The sequence below is a fragment of the Bos indicus genome, chromosome 4 (assembly GCF_029378745.1).
Source record: "Bos indicus isolate NIAB-ARS_2022 breed Sahiwal x Tharparkar chromosome 4, NIAB-ARS_B.indTharparkar_mat_pri_1.0, whole genome shotgun sequence".
Taxonomy (NCBI): Eukaryota; Metazoa; Chordata; class Mammalia; order Artiodactyla; family Bovidae; genus Bos; species Bos indicus.
The window spans coordinates 59989044-60003865 of NC_091763.1; the positions used below are offsets into that span (position 1 = coordinate 59989044).

General features: G+C 38.2%; 1 protein-coding gene across 2 annotated transcripts in view; it reads right to left on the bottom strand.

The window, feature by feature from the left end:
* Positions 1-242: 242 nt before the first annotated feature.
* Positions 243-14822, bottom strand: part of GPR141 (G protein-coupled receptor 141) — a 69105-nt gene continuing 54525 nt past the window's right edge. For both annotated transcript variants that reach the window (XM_019958760.2, XM_070787836.1), the window contains exons 2-3: positions 8488-8632; positions 243-3172 (exon numbers count right to left, since the gene is read on the bottom strand). In XM_019958760.2, the coding sequence (XP_019814319.1) occupies positions 2247-3158 (912 nt within the window). In that variant the 5' untranslated portion in view covers positions 3159-3172; positions 8488-8632 and the 3' untranslated portion in view covers positions 243-2246. The remainder of the gene's footprint in view (positions 3173-8487; positions 8633-14822) is intronic.

The following is a 14822-nucleotide window of genomic DNA, read 5'->3' on the forward strand; positions in this document are numbered from 1 at the left end:
GCCACTGGACCGTCAGGGTAGTCTTCACGGACTCGATAATTTTTAAATGTGTGCAAGGCAAGGTGTGCAAGGCTGCACACCTTGATAATTTTTCATTGTGTGCAAGGCTGGCCTCTAATCCCAGTCATCAAATGCCAGTAGTACTCTTTTATAATTGTGATATCCAAAAGTAGCCTGAGAGGCCAATGCCACTCCTACTCCTGCATGAGATTCACTTTCAAAGCAATTAAAGACAAAGAACCGACAAATTGAAATTTTTGTTTATTTTGTAAATATTAATGAATAAGATATTTTATACATTGCATCTTTATATTTGGGATAGCATTTCTTATAGGTCTGTAAAACAGGCTCTTTATTATAATATATGATAATACAGAGAAAAGCATAATTGCCTGACCTTAACATCTTTAAAGACTGAAAGAGACTATAATATTAATACAATCTACAAGCTAACAAGACATTATGATAGTAAGACATGGATATACAAGGAGAGAAACAATGTAATTCTCATAAATAATTTTTTAAATAATTATAACTTAAAAAGAAAAAAACATTTAAAAGAAAATTTAAAACAGGAAAAAAATTTGAATAAGTCACCTATGCAGTATGCTGTCACTTTTCTTCCTCAAAATTAATTTCTATGACTCAGCAGTTTCGGTAATCATAAAACTCACAAGGATTATCTCTTATTCATTTGATGAATTTGTGGATGCATATGGTATAACACGGAGAAGGCAATGGCACCTCACTCCAGTACTCTTGCCTGGAAAATCCCATGGACGGAGGGGCCTGGTGGGCTGCAGTCCATGGGGTCGCTAGGAGTCGGACACGACTGATCGACTTCACTTTCACTTTTCACTTTCCTGCATTGGAGAAGGAAATGGCAACCCACTCCAGTGTTCTTGCCTGGAGAATCCCAGGGACGGGGGAGCCTGGTGGGCTGCCGTCTATGGGGTCACACAGAGTCGGACATGACTGAAGTGACTTAGCAGCAGCAGGGTATAACAAATAAAGAAAAATCTTTAAATCCTAAACATTTACCTTGCTGGGAGAAGAAAAAAATTACATTGATTCACTCATTTCTTCTCTTCCTACCAAGAATCACTTCAGGTTTTGAAGAATCAAATAGGAAACAGGATCAGTTCTTTGCTAAGTTTCAAGATTGTGAAACTTTGAGGGAAATAGTAGAAATGCGAGCATGAGGGAAAAAAATCCATAGTCCTATGTTTCAATTTAGCAGTCTAATCTCATAATCTAGCTTAATGGTTTTTCTATATATTTCTCAGAAGTTCTCTTTTTAGAATATTGTTTTCATTTATTTAAAGACACATAACTAAGGGAGGAAGGAAACTCTAAAATTTCAGTATAACTTTCTGTCTCCAAGGAAAATCTAAATTGTGGCCCAAGACAACTAGAAATCCTTCAAAAAACAGAAAGGGGGAAAATTTAATCACTTCTCTTGGGAACTAATTTTTATGCCTAGAAGCATATTGGTCAGGGTTATTCTCTAAGTTACAGTTTCACCATTATTTAGATATATTCAGTAAACTTTTAAATGATTTTTGGAGATATTGAGGAAAGTGATCTCATCCTTACAATTTATCTTTCAAAAGACAAACTAGGTACCTTGTTTAGTCAGAAAGAGTTCTGTTTCTCTTGATGTCTAGATTAGTGACTTCCCATCAAAGTTTTGATAATCTAAAAAAAGTTTTTTGTTGTTTTTTATTTCATAGTATTCTCCTCCTCATCTGTGTGTGTGTGTGTGTGTTTGTGTGTGAGTGTGAGTTGTATGGTCATCTCCTCTGGCTAGCCAAGTGAAGTTTGAGTCTTTGATGTAGAATCATGACTATGATTAACTTACCTAAGTTTAAGTGGAATGAAAAGAAAAGAGGGCTGAGTCCAGTCCAAAACCTAAGGAAAGGCCATGTTTCAAACTGAGGAAATGAAAATAAGGTAGTAAAACTCAGAAACCATTGGACCCATGGTACCTGGATGGGCCAAGTAGACATTTTATATTGGAAAATCATGCAGTACTGCAGCTCCAGGTAGATTGAACATCACTAGTCTTCGTATATGTATCGTTCAAAGATGAGAAGAATTACACAAAGGCTGAAATGAATGCTCTGACATTTTACAGTCCTTTTGTTTGGCTGCATCAAGACATGGTTTTAATTGAGTAAAGAAATAGCCATTCCTGTTTTTACTGTCAATATTAAGGAGGTAATGTTGAATACTGTAGTCTGTGGCTAACGGCACAGAAGGCAATTCCATAGGTCAATTATCTTTTGCCTAAACCAGTGGCTTCCCCCAAAAACAAAAAGCAGCAAATCAAAGCAGCTAATTGCTGTTACACTCAAGAAGATTTCATTATAAAATGCAACATTGTAGTTACAGTCTCTTGAGTGTGCCACCGTGTACAAGTAATAAATTCGAAAGCACTGGTAGGGAAGGAAGCAAATAAGAATGACTCCTATAAAAAGCAGATTTTTCACCTGAGCCCAGAACTCTTGATGGGATAGTAAGGAGTGTCCAAGCTTCCGTGCCATCAACACGATGATGGTGATCTGGAGGACCAGGAGAATCACTGCGATGATTATGACAACAGCGACTATCAAATAATTGATGGCTTGCACATATGCATGAGTAAGTTCTTTGTGGAATTTGAAACAGTGGTGGCTGTCGTAGCCCTCATGAATGCCATACTGAGAAACAACCAGAGGTACCACAATGACAATCACCAGCAGCCACATGGCGGTACTGGCAGCCACAGCATGTAGTTTTCTGTAGAATTCCACTTTGTCCTTGTGCTTGAAGAAAATGAGGTACCTGATGACTAGAATCACCATGTAGAACAGGAATGTGAGGTACATGTGGATGTGCAGCATGGCACTCACAAACTTGCAGAAGGACAACCCAAATGTCCAAGTGTGCTTGATGAGGTAGGTCAAGCGAAAAGGCACTGTGAGCAGAAAAACACTGTGGACCACCACCAGATTAATGACTGCTGTGGTGGTCACAGACCGGGTGTTCATTTTCACAAGCAGGAACAAAATGGAGATGATGCCCAACAGCCCTCCAATAAGCACTACAAAGTAGAGCCTGGTTAAATGGGGTGTCAATATGGGGTCATCGCAGGAGGAACTGTTGTGGGCAGCCATGCTTCAGAAGTCACCTGGAAGAGATAAAGCACCAGTGTAACTAACAAGCTTCCAGAATTTTGTTCATATTTTGTTTCCATTAAACTGGCAGTGTGACTTTGTCATTTTTCTGTTTACATGATGTAAGCCTTATATGCCTTAAGAATGAGAAATATTATCATATGCATTTCCAGGTACTCTACACTGAAAACACAGTAAGTCATTGCTTCTTGACCTTTAGTAGGTTAATGACCACTTCTAGAGGCCCCCAGAGATACGTGTATATCTACACAGTCAAAACTATTTGCATAAAGCTTGATTTCAGACCATTTGAAGTTCATACATAGATACTAGTATTGCAGTAACCACTGGGCAGGGGTGGGGGGGGGGTGGGGGAGGGGAGGATATCCTAAGATGGACAGAAAGCAAAGTGGATGCATTAAGTACACAAAATGTTTTTTTCTTTTAAGTATCATTCTAATTCCTTCCAACTCATCAGCAAATGATCCAAGAATATTTGTACTTTATTTCTTTAAGATATGATTTGTTTGGCAAAAAAAAAAAAAGACTAAATCAAGGCAGCAGCAAGCAATTGGAGGATTTATCTGAATTTCTCATCACAGTAACATTATCATCTAACAGTGAGAGCTTGACTAAGTTTTTATCATGGGCCCCCCTGAGACCATAGCATGTCTCCCAATTTTCCCATCACACACCCTTAAATTCATAAAAGAACCACTATCAGTTTTCCTCTGGACTTCTGAAATATCCTTTCTCTATATAGTCTTTGTCCCTTCTAATTATTGTGTGTGTGCCCAGTCACTCAGTCATGTCCAACTCTTTGCCACCCCATGGACTGTTAACCTGCAAGGCTCTTCTACCCATGATATTTTCCAGACAAGAATCAGTCAGTTCAGTCGCTCAGTTGTGCCTGACTCTTTGCGACCCCATGAATCCCAGCACGCAAGGCCTCCCTGTTCATCACCAACTCCTGGAGTTTACCCAAACTCATGTCCATCAAGTCGGTGATACCATCCAGCCATCTTATCCTTTGTTGTCCCCTTCTCCTCCTGCCCCCAATCCCTCCCAGCATCAGAGTCTTTTCCAATGAGGCAACTCTTCACACATGAGGTGTCCAAAGTATTGGAGTTTCAGCTTCAGCATCAGTCCTTTCAATGAATACCCAGGACTGATCTCCTTTAGGATGGACTGGTTGGATCTCCTTGCAGTCCAAGGGACTCTCAAGAGTCTTCTCCAACACCACAGTTCAAAAGCATCAATTCTTTGGTGCTCAGCTTTCTTCACAGTCCAACTCTCACATCCATACATGACCACTGGAAAAACCATAGCCTTGGCTAGACGGACCTTTGTTGGCAAAGTAATATCTCTGCTTTTGAATATGCTATCTAGTTTGGTCATAACTTTCCTTCCAAGGAGTAAGCATCTTTTAATTTCATGGCTGCAATCACCATCTGCAGTGATTTTGGAGCCCCAGAAAATAAAGTCTGACACTGTTTCCACTGTTTCCCCATCTATTTCCCATGAAGTGATGAGACCAGATGCCATGATCTTAGTTTTCTGAATGTTGGTCTTTAAGCCAACTTTTTCACTCTCCACTTTCACTTTCATCAAGAGGGTCTTTAGTTCCTCTTCACTTTCTGACATAAGGGTGGTGTCATCTGCATATCTGAGGTTATTGATATTTCTCCTGGCAATCTTGATTCCAGCTTGCTCTTCTTCCAGCCCAGCATTTCTCATTATGTATTCTGTATATAAGTTAAATAATCAGGTTGACAATATGCATCTTTGACATACTCCTTTTCCTATTTGGAACCAGTCTGTTGTTCCATGTCCAGTTCTAACTGTTGCTTCCTCACCTGCATATAGGTTTCTCAAGATGCAGGTCAGGTGGTCTGGTATTCCCATTTTTTTAGAATTTTCCAGTTTCTTATGATCCACACAGTCAAAGGCTTTGGCATAGTCAATAAAGCAGAAATAGATGCTTTTCTGGAACTCTCTTGCTTTTTCCATGATCCAGCGGATGTTGGCAATTTGATCTCTGGTTCTTCTGTATTTTCTAAAACCAGCTTGAACATCTGGAAATTCACAGTTCACTTATTGCTGAAGCCTGGCTTGGAGAATTTTAAGCATTACTTTACTAGCGTGTGAGATGAGTGTAATTGTGCAATAGTTTGAGCATTCTTTGGCATTGCCTTTCTTTGGGATTGGAATGAAAACTGAACTTTTCCAGTCCTATGGCCACTGCTGAGTTTTCCAAATTTGCTGGCATATTGAGTGCAGCACTTTCACAGCATCATCTTTCAGGATTTGGAATAGCTCAACTGGAATTCCATCACCTCTAGCTTTGTTCATAGTGATGCTTCCTAAGGCCAACTTGAATTCACATTCCAGGATGTCTGGCTCTAGGTCAGTGATCACACCATCATGATTATCTTGGACATGAAGATCTTTTTCGTACAGTTCTTCTATGTATTCTTGCCACCTCTTCTTAATATCTTCTGCTTAGGTCCATACCATTTCTGTCCTTTATCAAACCCATCTTAGCATGAAGTGTTCCCTTGGTATCTCTAATTTTCTTGAAGAGATCTCTAGTCTTTCCCATTCTGTTGTTTTCCTCTATTTCTTTGCATTGATCACTGAGGAAGGCTTTCTTATCTCTTCTTGCTATTCTTTGGAACTCTGCATTCAGATGCTTATATCTTTCCTTTTCTCCTTTGCTTTTTGCTTCTCTTCTTTTCACAGCTATTTGTAAGGCCTCCTCAGACAGCCATTTTGCTTTTTTGCATTACTTTTCCATGGGGATGGTCTTGATCCCTGTCTCCTATACAATGTCGTGAACCTCCATCCATAGTTCATCAGGCACTCTATCAGATCTAGTCCCTTAAATCTATTTCTCACTTCCAGTGTAAAATCGTAAGGGATTTGATTTAGGTCATACCTGAATGGTCTAGTAATTTTCCCTACTTTCTTCAATATAAGTCTGAATTTGGCAATAAGGAGTTCATGATCTGAGTCACAGTCAGCTCCCAGTCTTGTTTTTGCTGACTGTATAGAGCTTCTCCATCTTTGGCAGCAAAGAATATAATCAATCTGATTTCAGTGTTGACTATCTGGTGATGTCCATGTGTAGAGTCTTCTCTTGTGTTGTTGGAAGAGGGTGATTGCTATGACCAGTGTGTTCTCTTGGCTAAACTCTATTAGTCTTTGCCGTGCTTCACTCTGTATTCCAAGGCCAAATTTGCCTGTTACTCCAGGTGTGTCTTGACTTCCTCCTTTTGCATTCCAGTCCCCTATAATGAAAAGGATATCTTTTTTGGGTGTTAGTTCTAAAAGGTCTTGTAGGTCTTCATAGAACCACTAAACTTCAGCCTCTTCAGGATTACGGGTTGGGGCATAGGCTTGGATTACCATGATATTGAATGGTTTGCCTTGGAAACGAACAGAGATCATTCTGTCACTTTTGAGATTGCATCCAAGTACTGCATTTTGGACTCTTTTATTGACCATGATGACTACTCCATTTTTTCTAAGGGATTCTTGCCCACAGTAGTAGATATAATGGTCATCTGAGTTAAATTCACCCATTCCAGTCCATTTTAGTTCTCTGATTCCTAGAATGTCAATGGTCACTCTTGCCATCTCTTGTTTGACCACTTCCAATTTGCCCCGATTCATGGACCTAACATTCCAGGTTCCTATGCAATATTGCTCTTTACAGCATCGGACCTTGCTTCTATCACCAGTCCCATCCACAACTGGGTGTTGTTTTTGCTTTGGCTCCACCCCTTCATTCTTTCTGGTGTTATTTCTGCATGATCTCCAGTAGCATATTGGGCACCTACTGACCTGGGGAGTTTCTCTTTTAGTATCCTATCATTTTGCCTTTTCATACTGTTCACGGGGTTCTCAAGGCAAGAATACTGAAGTGGTTTGCCATTCCCTTCTCCAGTGGACCACATTCTGTCAGACCTCTCCACCATGACCCATCCGTCTTGGGTGACCCAACACGGCATGGCTTAGTTTCATTGAGTTAGACAAGGCTGTGGTCTGTGTGATCAAGAATACTGGTTGCCATTTCCTCCTCCAGGGGATCTTCCCGACCCAGGGACTGAACCCCCGTTTCTCACGCCTTTTGCTTTGGGAGGCTGATTCTTAATCACTGTGCCACCTGGGAAGTGATTTAATTATTATCTACATTCTAAGTTGCTATTTACTAAATAAAAGACATATTAATTTTTATTACACTAATCACGTCACTGCACTTTCTTGTTTAAATTCCTTCAGTGGCCTCCCATTTCTCTGAAGGTAAAAATCAAAATTTTTAACATGTCTAGAATGTTCTGGGTTATAGCAAAATCCAATCCCTTGAGACCAGATTCAAGAAATAATCTAGAGGTTAAATTGACAGGATTTGACTTTAATTGTATAAGGAGAAATGAAGGGAAAGGCAGTATCTCAATCCCTCCTAGATTTCTTGCTTGAACAACTGTGTGACAGGAGGTCTGTTTACTAATACCAGGGACAACAAGGATCAAAGTTAAAGAAGAACAGTAGTTGAATCATGTGGTTAATGCCTGACCTTTGTAACACATTCACAATTATTCTATTCATTCTTGAATGTCTCTTCATACAATCAAACTTACAAAACAATAAAAATGAACCAACTGATGATATAATACTGATGAATCAAAAAAGATTCATACTAAATCATGTATTCTCAATTGGGCAATATTGTCTCCAAGGGGGAAAATGTTTGTTCTGGGGGTGTGAAAAATCTAATTTTTAGTGTATAAAATGCAGGTATACATGTAGTATATAATCACACAAACAGTATATCTGTGGCATTAAAATTTCATAAAAGGGGGAGAGATAATTAGGGAAATAGGTATAGAAAGGCTCTTTAGAGGGGCAGTGAAAAAGTGGAGAACGCCACACTAAATAAAAGATGCCAGCCACAAAAGACTACATACTGAATGATTTCTTTTTCTAGAAAATCAAAACCGATATGATAGAAGGATCAGTGTAGCTCAGGGCCCAGTTTGAAGGTGAAGGGACTGACTTCAGAGGAGCCTGGAGGAAATTATGGGATGATGGGATGTTTTATATTGTGCTGTAGTTATTTGTCAAAGCTCAATGATCTGTACACTTAAAATTGGTGACTTTTCTTGCATATAACTTATAGGTCAATAGGACTAATTAAAAAATAATAATAACCTGGCCCCAGAGAGCCTCTGCTTTCCTGGGTCTGGAATAGGATTTCCATGTAACAGACATTAAAGCTTGCCTCCTGTTATACTGGCTCTCTGTGATGTGTAATCTCTGCACTCACCTTTTATTTTTCTCTGTAGAAAAGTAGTTCCATCAGGTAAATGTGAAATTATATTTTGTTTGTATCTGAATCAAGGAGGAATGTGCCATCATAAGTTCTGCTTGTCATTTTTTTTTTTCAGTTATTTACTTAGAAGTTTCAGCTTCTAAAAGAAGAAAATATGATCAGTTGCACAACATCCGTCTCAAGTCCTCCTTTCTCACCAACTGCCATAATCTCTCTCTCTCAGATAAAAGAAGTTTATGTTACATCTCTTGTATATATCAGGTACTACATGAGATGCTTACCTGAACATGGGCTCATTTAACCCTCAAAGCAGTCCTGGGCTTTGTGTATTAATATGTATCACTATACTGATTTTCAAATGAAGAAACTAAGCTTTAGTCCAGATATCATTTGCCAAGTTCTCCAGAGTTTTACACACACACACACACACACACACTCAGAAATATACAAACTCCTGCATCATAGACAAGCAAGTTGTGCAGCTTCTAACGTAAGAAGGAGGGGAAGCCGTGAAGATATTTGGTTCTACTCACATAGCTGTATGCCAATATATCTTAAAAGCTGCTCTTCCTTCTTTTTGGATTTCTTACTTTCCTATTCCTTTTACTTGATTTACTGCAGATCCCATATGTTAGCTCATTCAACATTGGAATAGCCCATTCCAACCCTTTCTGGTCTGTCAGAAATTTTCTGTACAGTTTTCTGCAGTTATAGTGCTTGTAAGTGAGCTAGTCTCTACTAGTTTGTTGCACTACTGCAAAACTTGGAGGCAAAAGTGAAGGATGTCAGTGTATAGAGAGATTAGGTTATTTGGCAAGACAGTAGTAGAAATGTCTGGTTTCTCAGGGACAGTAGTGGCACAGGAATCCAGTACTATATATCATGGACTTCAGAAAGCAAGAGAGTCAGTGATGTTTCTGCTATTAATTTCATAGTGGTATTGGATATCTTTCTCTGTCTATATGGATCATGTCTTTGTAGCAGCCAAGTCTGGTTCCCAGATATTCTATGATATTTTGTAACTTGTTACCTTCTAATAAACACCTTCTGCTTAGACCAACCTCAGTTCAGTTCAGTCGCTCAGTCGTGTCTGACTTTTTGCGACCCCATGAATCGCAGCACGCCAGGCCTCCCTGTCCATCACCAACTCCCAGAGTTCACTCAGACTCACATCCATCAAGTCAGTGATGCCATCCAGCCATCTCATCCTCTGTCGTCCCCTTCTCCTCCTGCCCCCAATCCCTCCCAGCATCAGAGTCTTTTCCAATGAGTCAACTCTCCGCATGAGGTGGCCAAAGTACTGGAGTTTCAGCTTCAGTATCATTCCCTCCAAAGAAATCCCAGGGCTGATCTCCTTCAGAGTGGACTGGTTGGATCTCCTTGCAGTCCAAGGGATTCTCAAGAGTCTTCTCCAACACCGCAGTTCAAAAGCATCAATTCTTTGGCGCTCAGCTTTCTTCACAGTCCAACTCTCACATCCATACATGACCACAGGAAAAACCATAGCCTTGACTAGACGGACCTTTGTTGGCAAAGTAATGTCTCTGCTTTTGAGTATGCTATCTAGTTTGGTCATAACTTTCCTTCCAAGGAGTAAGCATCTTTTAATTTCATGGCCGCAGTCACCATCTGCAGTAATTTTGGAGCCCCCAAAAATAAAGTCTGACACTGTTTCCACTGTTTCCCTATCTATTTCCCATGAAGTGATGGGACCGGATGCCATGATCTTCGTTTTCTGAATATTGAGCTTTAAGCCAACTGTATCACTCTCCACTTTCACTTTCATCAAGAGGCTTTTTAGTTCCTCTTCCCTTTCTGCCATAAGGATGGTATCATCTGCATATCTAACGTTATTGATATTTCTCCCGGCAATCTTGATTCCAGCTTGCGTTTCTTCCAGTCCAGCGTTTCTCATGATGTACTCTGCATATAAGTTAAATAAGCAGGGTGATAATAGACCAGCCTAAGTGGGTTGTTTTGTCTGCAAGTAACAACCATGATGCTACTGCTACTGCTAAGTCACTTCAGTCGTGTCCGACTCTGTGTGACCCCATAGACGGCAGCCCACCAGGCTCCCCTGTCCCTGGGATTCTCCAGGCAAGAACACCAGAGTGGTTGCCATTTCCTTCTCCAATGCAGGAAAGTGAAAAGTGAAAGTGAAGTCGCTCAGTTGTGTCCGACTCTTAGCGACCCCCTGGACTGCAGCCTGCCAGAATCCTCCACCCATGGGATTTTCCAGGCAAGAGTACTGGAGTGGGGTGCCATTGCCTTCTCCGAACAACCATGATATACCTTGTTAATTCCTATTCTAAGGATCAATTGAGTCATCATTTCCCCTGGGAAGCCTTACTAATCTCCATTCTCAATTCAGGTTGTATGTAATCCCCGTTTGTCCATGGAACATACCAATCATGCTTACCTCTACTATGTCACTCAGTTACATTTCTGCCTTCCGAACAAGATTGAGGAGGGAAGAACTGAGTTTTCCTTTGTATTCATATAATCTAATGAAGTTATTTAAATGAATGTAAACATTACTATTGAAAACTAACATACTTATAGTACAGTGCTCAGATATAGGTATACAGTTCAATGAATTTTAACCATACCCTCACCAAAGACAATCACTATCCTGACAGCTAAAACCATATAATATGTTTGTCTACTTTGAATTTTATATAAATTCAGTGTCCTTTTTTGTGTGTATCTAGTTCAGTGCACTCAGTATTATGCTTTAAGATTCATTCATGTGTATAATTTTATTTAGTATATTGTATCATTGCATGAATATTTCACAATTTACCCATTCTATTGTTGATGGACAATAGCATTATTTCCACTTATAGAGCTATTATAAATAACTCTATAAACCATAAGCAATGAAAAGACAACCCAGAGAATGGCAGAAAATATTTGCAAAAAATGCGACCAACAAGGGATTAATCTCCAAAATATACAAACAGCTCATGCAGCTCAATATTAAAAAAAAAAAACAAACAACCCAAACAAAACATACACAGGAGATCTAAACAGACATTTCTCCAAAGAAAGTATATAGATGGCCAAAAAGCACATGAGGGTGTGGAGAAAAGGGAACCATCCTACACTCTTAGTGAGAATGTAAATTGGTACAGCCACTAGAGAAAATTCTATAGGGGGTTCCTTAAAAAAATAAAAATAAAGCTACCATATGATCCAGAAATCCCACTCCTAGGCACGCATCTGGAGAAAACCATACTTCTAAAAGATACATGCACCTCAATGTTCATTGCAGCACTATTTACAATAGCCAAGATATGGAAGTAACCTAAATGTCCATCAACAAATGAATGGATACAAAAGATGTGATACATATATATACAATGGAATATATCAGCCATAAAAGGAATGAATTAATGCCATTTGCAGCAACATGGACGCACCTAGACATTATCATATCAAATGAGGTAGTTCAGACAAAGACAAATATCCTATGAGCTCACTTATATGTGGAATCTAAAAAATGATACAAATGAACTTATTTACAAAACAAACTCACAGACTTAGAAAAGAAACTTATGGTTACCAAAGAGGAAAGGTGAGTGTGGGGGATAAATTAGGAGTTTGTGATTAACATATACACTGTATTATATATAAAATAGATTATCAACAAGGATCTTCTGTATAGCACAGGGAACTCTACTTAATACTCTGTAATAACCTATATAGAAAAGAATCTGAAAAAGAATAGATACATATGTATGTGCTAAGTCGCTTTAGTTGTGTCCGACTCTTTGCAACCCCATGGACTGTGTGTAGCCCGCCAGACTTCCCTGTCCATGGAATTTCCAGGAAAGAATACTGGAGTGGGTTGCAATTTCCTCCTCCAGGGTATCTCCCATGACCCAAGGATCAAACCAGCACCTCTTAAGTATCCTGCATTGGCAGGCGGGTTCTTTACCACTAGTGCCACCTGGGAAGCCAGATGTAAGTATATGTGTAACTAAATCACTTTCCTGTACCCCTGAGACTACCACAACATTGTAAATCACCTGTACTCCAATATAAAATAAAAATAAATAAATAAATAATACTACTTTGAACATTCTTATACATTTCTTTTGTGAAAATAAGTATGCATTTCATCTTTTGTGAAAATAAATAAATTCCCAAATTCCGTTGGGAATTTACGTAAGTGTGTAACTGATGGATTGTAGGATGTGTATTTGTTCTGTTTCAGTGAAACTCAGAAACAGTTTCTGATATAAATTCTCACTAACAGTACAGGAGAGTTTCAGTGCTCCACAGTCTCCAGAATATTCAGAATTTTCTGTCCTTTTAATTTTTGCCATTGTAGTAGATGTTGTTGTATTTCATTGTGGTTTTGGTCTGCATTTAGCTTACTGAATAATAAAGATGACCACATTCATATGTATCTGTTGGACACTTAGATATTCTGTTTTGTGAAGTGCCTGTTGCAGTCTTTCACCATATTTCTATTTGGTAGTCTGCCTTTTTCTTATTGATTGGCAGTAGTCTTTATGTAGCCTAGATACCACTCCTTTATTAGAGATATGTTCTTCTTCCTATACTTCCTATACTTCTTAATAGGTATTTTGCGATGAACAGAATATTTACTTTTTGGTATTACCAGTTTGTTAAATTGGTAATTTAACAGAGTCAGCACCTTCATGTCCTGGTAAGGAGCTTGGCTACACAAAAGTAATAAGGATAGTATACTATCTTAACCTAGTATACTGGTATTTTCATCTTCTTCTTTTTTTAACATATATAGTTTATCTAGAAGTGATTTTTTAATATAATGTAAGGTAGGAGCCATGATTATTTTTTCCCATATGGATAAGCAATTGACTCAGAATCATTAATTGGAAATATCATTCCCACACTCACTAAACTGTGTCATAAATCAGGTGACCACATATGAGTCAAGTTAGCCCTTTTTTAAGTCTCTGATATGTTCTGCTGGTTTGTTGATCTACACATGTGCCAGAACCACTGTTTAAATTACTATTGTGGTATAGTAAATTTTCATATCAGGTAGTCTAATTTTTTTAACTTTCTTTTCCTTAAGATCCCCTGAGCTATACTTGATATTCTGCATTTCCATACAAGTTCTAAAATCTGATTAATAAAACTTCTGGTGTTTTTAATGAATTTACATTAAAATTATACATACTGATAGCTTTAAACAGATAGCAATCGCTTTTCAACACTGAGTCTTCTAATAACTAAACATAATATATCCTTCCATGTTTTTATATCTTCTTTAATTTGTCTCAATGATGTCTTATGATTTTCTATATAGAAGTATTTTATATGTTTTTTTAAAATATTTATCGAGATAATCATATGATATTTCTCCCTTTTTTGTTTAATGTGGTGGATTAGTGATTGATTTGTACATGTTCCATACTTGTGAACCTGGAATAAAACCCATTTTGAAGCAGGGTTCAATTCCTGGGTTGGGAAGATCCCCTGGAGAAGGGTATGGCGACCCACTCCAGTATTCTTGTCCAGGGAATCCCATAGACAGAGGAACCTGGTGACCTACAGAGCATAGGGTCACAGAGTCAGATACAACTGGGCAACTGACATGCTTCGATGTTACATATAAACTTCATTAATATATCAGCTTATTTGAAGTGTTAGTATTTTGTATAGAATTTTGCTTCTCTTACGAGAAAGACTGATCTATAATTCTCTCTTCAATGCCCTTATCAGGTATAAAAAGGTTTTGCTGGTTTCATTAAATGGGCTTAGAAATGTTCTCTCATTTACCATTTTCTAAAAGACTTTGTGTACAATTGAGGTTATTTCTTTCAGTATTCTATGTATTCAACTGAGATTAAATTTATTTTTATTATCTAAATCTTTCACATATACACTGTTTTGTGGGGGGTTTCTGTCTCCCGATTCTAGCAGCAATTGAGAGTGGTTTGTTAAGATTTTATATTCTTATTATAGATGGTGCAGTATTCTTTTCATTCTGTCAACTGTTATTTCATGTTTCTACACTATGTTATTAGACCATAAAAGTTTAAAATAGTGATTGTATATATTAATCATAAAATGTCCCCTTTATTTCCAAAATTATTCTTCCTTAATATCTACTTTTTATAATATGCAAAGCCTTTTTTTGTTAAATATTTATTTGTACTTTATATCTTTTTTCTATCCTTTTATTTGTAGACCTTTATGGTTCTAACATTTAAAATGTGTCTTTGTAAATATCATATAGTTAGATCTTGTTTCTTAAACTCAGTCTAACAGCTCTTCTTATTTCAACTGTTTCTTTACATGTGACGGAACTTCTGATTGAAGTTGTGTCT